At 39.7% G+C, this 10345-nt stretch overlaps 1 protein-coding gene across 2 annotated transcripts; it reads right to left on the bottom strand.

Moving 5' to 3' along the window:
* Positions 1–314: 314 nt before the first annotated feature.
* On the bottom strand, positions 315–3811 carry LOC111946938. 2 transcript variants are annotated; one of them, XR_002872775.1, is made up of 9 exons: positions 3699–3811; positions 3192–3288; positions 2922–3080; positions 2085–2603; positions 1915–2008; positions 1484–1815; positions 1234–1405; positions 905–1032; positions 315–781 (listed from the first exon to the last, which is right to left on the bottom strand). XR_002872775.1 is itself a non-coding variant. In XM_023952448.1 (5 exons), the coding sequence occupies exons 2-5, from the start codon at positions 1583–1585 to the stop codon at positions 479–481; spliced, it is 705 nt and encodes a 234-aa protein (XP_023808216.1). In that variant the 5' UTR covers positions 1586–1815; positions 1915–2034; the 3' UTR covers positions 315–478. The 2 variants fall into 2 exon arrangements, 1 of the variants encoding a protein (XP_023808216.1); XM_023952448.1 differs by lacking the exons at positions 2085–2603; positions 2922–3080; positions 3192–3288; positions 3699–3811 and having other exon boundaries at positions 1915–2034.
* Positions 3812–10345: the final 6534 nt, after the last annotated feature.

Here is a 10345-nt window from a genome sequence, read left to right as displayed (position 1 = left end):
GATCGCAAACTCTTCAGGTGTGTTTGTGAAAGTTTAGCGTGGACCGCCAGTTTTGGTCTCTAGGGAAGCAAGTCACGCTGACCACGTGGTGCAGACAGAGCCAATCAGACCCGTCGACGCATCCGAAAGCAACTAAAACGTCCCGTCATTGGTCAATTAGGCCGGGAAGACGAGAGATGGCCACGACCATAGAGGAAGCGATCTGCGGAGAAATATAGAAAATAAAGCTAAAATTAGCTGATTTCAGACCATTTTCTAATCCGGAAAGCGATTTGTCCCTAGAGATCAGGTCTTTATTTCCCGGAAAGTACGTTCGGTTTGCTCAAAAACCCGGATTTCCGGGAATTCCCGGAAGACTTTCATCACTGATTTGAACAAGTTTTGTGGTGCATTTTACAAACAAAACACGAGAACATTCTCAATCTGTTAACGGTGTTCTGACCTTAAATCTGGTGTCATGCTAACGCTCTTGCAGAAGTCATGCTCTCAGTTCCTTGACTCGTGGGCTTTCTTTTGTGTTTCCAACATCAATGTTATACACTGTGGTTTGGATAAATGCGTAGAAACTGGAGAGGGCTTCATCATAGGAGATGCTGAAGACAAAATGTGCTTTAAACAGCACATCAAATGCAGCCACTGATGTCAAGGCACTGCATGGGATTGGTTTCTGGTCCACCATGATGAAGAACCTCCGGATTTCTTTTCTTTGCTCCCCAACACAGAGTAGGAAGGGCTGCCTAACATCAACTTTCTCCAAAAATGTATTAAGACTGACTCCTTCCTGCAGTTAAAGACAAAGATGTAATGCTTGAATATTTGCATTTTTTTAAAACAAAGAATAAGTAGCATACAACACCAACACACAGACATTGTTAACTTTGATATGTATGCTAACGGAACACACCTTTACAAATCTTACAAGACGGTGGGCTGCCTGTGCTGAGCTGATTTTGTCTGATTTCTTGTGGCCTTTGGATGTAGGAGGCAAGAGATGCAGCAGCAGCAGAAGAGCTGATGTATCACTGTCCCAGCCTTAAATAAAAAGTACATTTTTAAAGTACCTATTGGTATAAAAATATTTTCATCACAATTTTCTTTATCTTTTTTGAATAGATCTAAATTCTATGACTTTATTGAGAAAGAAAGAGAAAATATCTAACCAAGCCTAAATTGACAGAACCCCTGTAACAAATTCATAAAGCTGCAACTGTTTAATAAACTGCCCATGTTTACCAAAGTAATTCTCAGCTTTGGGGTCCATAGATGCCAGTAACTCCTCTAGGTAGGAACTCGATGGAAGACGCTGGCTTGCAGCAATCACTTTGTTCTTGAAATAGGATGGCCACTTTGCCAGAAACCTTCCTGATACTTCATCCCCAAACATCATGGAAAAGTCCTGGTCGATCTTTGAAGAAACAAACATGAAACCTAATAGGTAGGATTCAAATGTTCTAAATTTTTGGAATAAACTAATGATTCTTACCAACTCTGGCGTGTCAAGGAAACGAGGGAAGACTTCAAAGACTGACAATGTTGCATCTTGGTCATGAATCAGCTTCTGTCTGTACTCAAAGGTGGCTCTCATCTTCTCTTTAATCACAGATTTATTTGTAGAGTGTCTTATATAGAGAGAGCCTCTCTGCACTCCTCACCAAACAGCTGTCCATCTATTAACAAAGAATCTCTTTTGGTTCTTGGACTTTCCTGGTAGTCAGGCCTTGAACGCAAATGAGCGCCAACATTGGTGTTTCGCTGGACCGTCTTCAGTCTCCAGGCAAGATAGCCAGTTTTGGTGTCTGGATCATAATAATGTTCCTGCATTTAGATGAATAAACACACATGGACAGTCACACAAAAGTTACAAAAGACTATTACTACGATAAAACGTGGACAACAAAAGTCTACAGAACTTACAAATCCATTTTTTGAATATGGATCTTGAAGATAGGGAAAAAGGGTCACAATGCCCAGAGCATAGCTGGTGCGAGCACTTATCGGTGGAATCCTCCTATTAAACGAAGATACAGCACTGATTATTTACATTGTTTCTCAACCACATTCCACTGTAGTGCATGATACCTTACCCATATGCAGATGTTATGTCTGCAACCAGAATATTCACCATCTGCCTTCGTATTGCATCTGACAGAGTTTTAGTTTTGTCATACTCCTTGAAGATTTCCTCTCCCTTTGGGTTGGACCTTAAGGCTGAATGAACCATCTGGAAACAAAACATAAATAAATAATACAACTCATTCCCACATACTAACAAACATGTGCATTTAAAACAAACATACTTAGTAAAGCCAATTATTTGAGGAAAAATGTGTATCATGATCAAATATAATTTAACACCAGTGTTACAATTTTTAATTGAAGATGTATTTATCAAATGGTTTAACACTTTGCCTGCTTAGCTTCATCCCGGTCCATCTCTCTCACGTCCTTTCTTTTGTTTTGCACTGATGGGAGGATCATAGTTGAATCTGATGAAGTGGAAGATGCTGAAGAGTTTGATATGGAAACTGGTGATGGTTGGGGGGCTGATAATGATTCTGGATCTGTTGATTGTGATTCTTCTGCGGTCAAATTAATTGTAAGATCTAAAATGAACAAAAGCAAGAGCAGAACAGACATGTTCTTCATATTTTAAGATAAATTAAAACTTTAATCACATTAATAAACATGACAAAAAATAATTCAGAGAAGCAATTTAACATGCATCAACAAAATATACATTTTATATACCAGTTATTAAAACTGCATCACTTTAGTGCAATAAAACGAATACAAACATTGTATTATATCATATCAGTGCTAGAACAGTTCAGCTAAATAAATAAAAATACTAGTTTGATGAAACAGTATGTAAAGATTATTATAATTTTTTTTTCTAAATAAGGAAGACTACCGGTACTCACCCAACACTGGCTGCTGCTTGTATTTGACTTTAAAGTTTTTGACCCCAGACTTCAACAGCTCATCAAATATGTCCTCATCCACTTCTGTTCCAGACTGATCCATCAGAACAAGCACTCCTTCAGTCAGGAGCTGAACATGCAGACTATATTTGTCCGCTACTGGAAAAAAAAAAATACAGACAGTGGAAGTTATAAATAACAATCCATAAGGCCTTGATCCGAAAACTGACCACTATGGTTGATTTAAGTAAAAAATAAAATGGCACAAACCATCTTGAAGAAAGCGGGTAAAGTCGAAGCATTCTTCACTGCGTGGAACTTTGACATATTTTTGAACTCCACCATATTCCACAGTTCCCAGCATATCCTGTGTTTAAATAAAGGGCGTAGAGATTAACTATGTATGCGTTGAACGTACTTCAAAATTTAATAACGCGATGAGAGTCCACCATAGCGCGGCTGTGGGATTTTTTTTACACGCGAGGTTAGCTAAACGTCATGCTAACATTTCACAAAGTGTGCACAACCACCAAACATCAAGTTCAACTTCATTAAATTTTATTTGCTTAACTAAAAATGTGCTTGTGTGTCGTTTACCATGGCCGCAGTTAATTACTACAGTGTTGTACGCATGATTTTAATTCGACGCCTCCGTCCTGTACTACAACTAATTTGCGTGGCTGACATGATGTATCCGCGTTTAATACCGACATAAAATCTGATGCAAACAAATGAAAATCGATCAATTTACCAACAAGAAGCATATAGTTTACTTACCAACAAGGTAAACCTTAAAACCACGGCTTCCAACGGTGTTCGCATGCAGTCCGAGCAGTGCAGAGGGCGGTAAAATGTACACTTCAGGTGTTACAGGAAATGTGGGAATTTAGAGTGACGACCTCAGAGTTAAAATTCTCATGACACTGACAGATTTATTTTGGAAACACGTTGATTTGACACTCATTTTCAACCACTATTTTTTAGTTTAGTGTTAAATATATGGGATGCAACTCAACAAAGAGTTAAATTAACTCTTATTTTACTAAAATTTGATCAACACTCCAAAATCAACTCTTTTGAATTTGCTGTGCAGAACAGAACTGCTTCAGTGTGGAAATCTCGTTACTAAACTATTAAGTTTTACAGGGTTCTGGGACATTACACATCCAACTTAAAAAAAACATTTTTTTATTTTACCTGAGCTTCACGTTATTCGTCATTTCATAACCAGAAATCAAAAATAGCTGTAACTGCTGGCTCAACTGCAGTTGCACTCTGTGACCATTAGATGGTGCTGCAGGTCCATAAAAGCTGAATGATTGGTGACATTATTAGTCTCAACGTTTGGGCTTGTTTGGCAGAGAAAATAGAAGCTCTATTAACTTCTTAAGTCTGTGGGTAGTTGATCAAAGCCTGTTCTCTGCCTCCTGAAGTCCTGAGGTTGTATTTTAGCAAGAACCCAGAACAAACATGAAAAGCAGAACAGGAAAGTAGATACAGGTTTTTAGGAGGTAAACAGCAGGTCTGAGATCAATACTGAGCTGGAGGATGAAATGGCCCATACATATCTTACAATAACCTTCAAACATGCAGCACAGTCTAAATCATACAGATGATTATGTGAGAACGACACACAAACAACCTTTTATTGTAAGGTTTATGACACAGTTATAAAAGAACAAACATAAACTTGGTGCTTTCCAAATCTGCTAATAAGTTAAATACAAGATTTAGATTAAGGTTACACACCATGATACCCTGTTCTTTCAGGTCAAGGCCCAAAAATGCCACGTAAAAATGAAAAGGAGAAAGTAGTTTGGGAGAAGCAAAAGGAAGTGGCTGTGGAAAAGACCCTTTAAACCTACCAAATGAATGCATTTATAATAAAATAAAACATAATATAATATAATATAATATAATATAATATAATATAATATAATATAATATAATATAATATAATATCATACTGCCATGGAATGTCTCTCTCTCTCTCTCTCTCTCTCTCTCTCTCTCTCTCTCTCTATCTATCTATCTATCTATCTATCTATCTATCTATCTATCTATCTATTTATCCATCCGTCCGTCCGTCCGTCTCTCTGTCCGTCCGTCCCTCCCTCCCTCTCTCTGTCTGTCCGTGCGTCCATCGATCTTTATCTAACTATCTATCTATCTGTAATCTATCTGTGATCAATCATTCTTCCATTAATCACTGCAGGAACAGTTCTGATAGATTTGTACCTCTGAAATAAACTGGAAACAGGAGCTTACTCTGTCAAAGAAGATTATTCCAGATGTTTCCTTCAAAGAACTCTGGAATGGAGAACCACTAAAACGTCTGTGCAGATGTTTTTCCGCACCGCAGCTACATTTGTGGACTTCAAAACAGAAAGACTGGCATTAACAAATGTCAGATTTTCATTCCAGGTTCTGTGTTTGTGAGAACTTCTTTATAGTTTAGTTGAAGTAATATTTTCTCTTTTCCTCTTTGTATCAAAGTGACTCTCATGGTTCTTAAAATCTTTACAGCTCTGAAAAAAATCAGAATTGTCATCAGACTGTGGCACAACTGAGTTTTTTTCCCCGTTTCCACTAAACTGCCTGTGTGGTGTTTAAAACCAGCCTGACAGTTAGGTTTGAACTAAAATAAAACACGCCCTACACTTTTCCCCACAAAGTCTATTTGTGTCCTTTCTTTTTCCGGAAACGTCGTAGTTCTGACTTTGTTATCTGTCTGAATGAGACACTTCCTGTCGTCCCGTGGTCTTATCGTGAGCAGCTACAAAGATTAAGGGTGTCCACAGAGCTAAGATTCCTGTTTCAACATAAATTCCACAGACGTGACAGCACCACCCACTGAGCCATGATGACACCAGCTCAGAGAACACGTTTCCCAGGATGCCGGGGGAGAAGCCCGTGAAGATGTTGGTGCAAACAGGACTGGAAGACTTGCACTTTGATTACAGCCATATTCTGATTGCACAGTGAAAATTAAAGGCTTCATAATTGTTTTCAGCTTCTAGCCCCCGCCTTTGTCTGCTCCCACCCTTACAGTCACACAGAGCACTCTGGTCTGAGATGATGTCCTTTGAGGGTTCCAGAGAGCGACACTGCTGGAGCTGTAACCCGAACGACATGCAGAGGCACTTCAAACGCACAAACACCATCTGGTTGCAGTTTGTTATAGTAGTCCCATTCACAGAGAGCCTTATCCTGACAGAGCTGCTGCAGTCTGAACCAAGGCAGGCCTTTTTCCTTCCCAGATGCTTCATTCCTTGTGTTTTGTGTTGAGCTGCATGATTACAGCATTCCAATAAATTTCAGGGCAATTTCTAAAGATGACAACCAGTTCTTTTTTTTGCTTTTTGTGGTTTTTGGAAAATGATTCAGCTCTAAAGACCAAAGATAATCTTCTTTCAAAATAAACTACACATTTTAAGAAAATGTTGAGACTTTCTTTGATCACAGAGCAAAACTCTTCCCCTTCACCACATGCTTATAGCTGCGATGCAGACTCAGACATTTCTGACTTTCCAGATTTGTGGAGTTATTTAAATAAAATGCAAAACAAAGTCTACTTATTGAAAAAAACTATCTTAGGTAGAAAGAAAGTAACATTTACTATTTATTTTTGCCGCAACATCAAAAAATCACTTCTTCTTGATTTTGATCTTTTCAAAATAAAAGCAGCTCTTAGTTTGTTTAGCCAGAGTAATAACATTTGTGTGACCAAACTTTTATTACCCCTTTTATTGCCATTGCTAGATCTTTATTTGCCTTTTAGTCTTTAAAAGGAGGGAAAAAAGGATAGTTTTGAAAATCCATCTCTGGTATAATACCAGAGTATATACATGAGTATAATTTGTGTGACAACTCATGACTACTTCTTTTCCTCAGAGTATCCAGAGAGTAATTTCCTCAGGAATTACACCAGGCCTGCTTCAATAGTCTCTCTATGACTGAACCACTTGCACATTGGTGCGAGATCTGGAGGGTTGGGCTGTCCAACCTTCATGACACCCAACACTCTGTTACTGTAACTGGGACTGAGTTTGGAAGTTCATTCAGGACTCAGCAGCTCACCTGCAGCTTCATTTTCGGATTGTGTGCGGAAGTGATGTCATCGCTGGAGTCAAACCTGTCCATGCCTGCAGGTAATTATCACCACCCTGAGGCATCAAACACATGTTCCCTCGTTTAATAGACCTCAGAATGTGTTTGGTTTGGACTTAATAATCTGTTGTTTGTTCTTTGCTCTTTTTAAGCCAAATGACAGAGTGGCAGCCAAAACAATACAATTCTGTTACGTAAAACACATAACTGTTGAACAAAAACCAGCTGTTGGCCTTAATGAGAATTAAAGAAACATTGGGTTTGTCATGATGTTAATGACATGTCAGATCCAGTCGCTGAAACCCAGAAGTAAACTCAAGCCAGGAAGTCTTGGAACGGATTTATTTTCAATGTCAAAATAGATTATGGGGTGATAGTAAGTAGGTCTTGAGGATCGCCGTCGGTGATAGAGCCGGAGTCTTGTGGATGGCGTTGTGGAGGATCGGCGAGCGTGGCGGAGGACTTGAGGAAGCCGCAGCTAGTGAGAACTGAGCGTGGCGAGGATGACTTTGTGGCCCGAGCAGGATGAAGAGAGGAGCTCTCGATGAGGAGGAACCAGCGATGCCCGTGGGGAGGAACCTGACGACGAGTGACATGGCGAGGTAAGTAAAGAGCCAGACTTGAGGTACTTAGCTTAACACGGAGGCCAGACATAAACACCAGAGTGTGTAACGAACTGGCGATGACTGCTGGGGTTGGATCTCCTTAAGAAGGCTGGCAGGTGATGAGGTGATGAAGTGCAGCTGGTTCCAATCAGCAGAGCAAACGAGAGCTGGTAGGGGGAGGTAGGCTGACAGAGGCACCATGACAGGGTTGTATTCTTTCAAGGATTTTACTTAGAAATACATTTTCTTTCAAAGCATAATCAGGTTTGAACAATGAATGGTCTTCTGTTATGTGTTTTTGTGAAGCAAAATCCAGAAGTCATCAGTTGGTGGTGCGAAGCCAGTGTTTAATCTTTCAGTATAAAAGCTCCTAGCTAAACCCATCATGAGGGTCGCGGTTTGCAGGAGCTCTGCTCCGTACTCACCGAACCTCTCAAGCCTGTTGTCCAGACCTGCATACATATGTGATTCTTTGCTTCACTCATCAGTTATGAGGACAAAACGTCATGAAGCCCTGACACTAAACAGTCTTGAGGTTGTTCTTGGAGCCACATTCCAGGGTGAAATCACACTTCTTTAAGTTAAACAACAATCAGTGAAAGTTACTGAGGAGCTCAGCTTTGGAAGAATGAAAACACATGATCTTGATGGGATCAATGAGGTGGTGGTAGGTGGGTCTCAACAAGAAGCAGGAACCCAGAACCCTTTAGTGAGAACCAAACATGAGTTGCGTTAGTCACTGAGGAAAAGTTGAATGTGACCCATGTTTTTCTTGCTTGTTAATGCTTCTAAGTAAAAATGTGCTGCAGGTTAGATCCTGACACCTGTCATTTAGCTTGCAGACATTAAAAAGTCTTTGCTGGGTAGTTTTGGTGTGCGTGTATCAGAACTACAGGGGATGAAGAGGAGGAGGAAAAAACAGTTCGGCCATTAACCTGCATTAACTGATTCACAGCACAGTTTTTATTCTGTTTAATAAAATAGGAAGACTTTCAGTCTAAGTTATAGCATTGGTCTGTTTTAAATGTATCCACCTGTATCTTTTGCAAAAACTCACAGAGGAGCTTTTGGCTTTTTCTTTACAAGAAAACGTATAGACGTTTAAATGCTCCGTGGCCTCAGAAGGGACATTTGTGTGTTGAATAAAAAAAACATTTCAGTCAGACAACTCATGCAGTAAAGAAGATTTATTTCCATATTTCTTTTAGTTTGTCATAAGGCTCCGTTTAGATACATAAAACAAAGATCTCCATAGAAAACTTTGGGTATTAAACTACCCCTAACGGAGCTCACAGGTGGAAGCCGGGGAGGATGGTGGGGTGATGAACGCAGAGCTCGCGAAAATTAAAGAAGAAGGATTGGACCGCACACCTGGAACTTAAGTAGGACGCTAAACAGGTGAGTTAATTAGACTGAACCGCCCGCGGGGAGGAGTAACCAGGTAAACGCACTGCTCTAGTTGCCTTCCTGAAATACTCCCAGGGTCGTTCATATTATACTGGCAGGTCCAATCTCAGGTTGTCCTTGACTTGTTGCACAAAAGCAAGATCATTTGGATCAATCTTGTTGGCATGTACATATTCTTTGTTGTTTGGATTTTTAGAAAATTAAACTAGAATATTAGACTAGTTTACAAAACATAGCAAGGAAATGTAATCACTTGACTCCAAAAGTAGCAAGAGTTTGTATAACATAACTGGATGATTTTGTTCCGAGCTCACACACTCACTCACACCTAGAAGCAATTGAAAGACACTAGGAAACCTGTGAAGAAGCCAGAGGAAACCCACACATGCACGGGGAGAACATGCAACTCCCCACAGAAAAGTCTCAGTCAGGATTTGAACCGATGTAAGGCAAGAGCGCTAACCACTGCACGACAGAGAAGCTCTAACCCAGGCTCAAACACACACAACAGGCTACATGAATTGACCATGAAGATGTATTCAAAGGTTAACCTAATCTAGAGCAGACTTCTGTTTAGCAGAAACTGACATTTGTTTCTCAGTTTACCTGTGGTACACCTTTCTTCTCTTACTTTTCCAATTGTATTTTCAAATATTATGCATTGAAACTTGTTATAAACAACTGAATCTTTTTGTGATCATATGAAGAAAAGTGAAAATTATACACATTCTTACAAAACAAAAGAAGAACAACGTTGAACCAAAGGGTTTGCGGAAGCTCCAAAAACCTGATTAACGCGTAATGCAAAATTGGCCAATGAAGTTGAGATAAAACATGTAAAGCTAATGGAATGCAGCACAATTTAAATGAATGATAAAAGTTAAAGAAGTATAGAAAAAACAACAACATGTTTGACAAAGTCAGTTCGATTCCTCCAGTCTTGGCAAAAGAGATCCAGGCACAAGTATGATGCTGCGTTCACACCAAACGCGATTCCTGTGGCGAATTAGCATCAACTGCCTCTTTGTTGCATTCACCCGTAGGGGTGCTGCAGGTTTTTGGGATGTCCTGACCTGTAAAGTGTTGTAGAAAGAAGCGGCCACATCTGAACACTTGTTCAAAAATGTGTTGATAAATCAATCAAAAACACAAACGGAATGTAAGAAATAAACGCAGGTGACCTTGGGGCGTGTCGGTAATCTAAAGGACGTCATGAAAATGAAACATACCATTGTTGTGCATGCGTATTGTAAAGTATTTGTAAGGATAATGTCAGTTACACACACTAATGACATACGGGTG

This window comes from Oryzias latipes, chromosome 23 (assembly GCF_002234675.1).
Source record: "Oryzias latipes chromosome 23, ASM223467v1".
Lineage (NCBI taxonomy): Eukaryota > Metazoa > Chordata > Actinopteri > Beloniformes > Adrianichthyidae > Oryzias > Oryzias latipes.
Note: the sequence above shows the minus strand (reverse complement) of the source record. Positions and strands in the feature narration are given on the sequence as shown.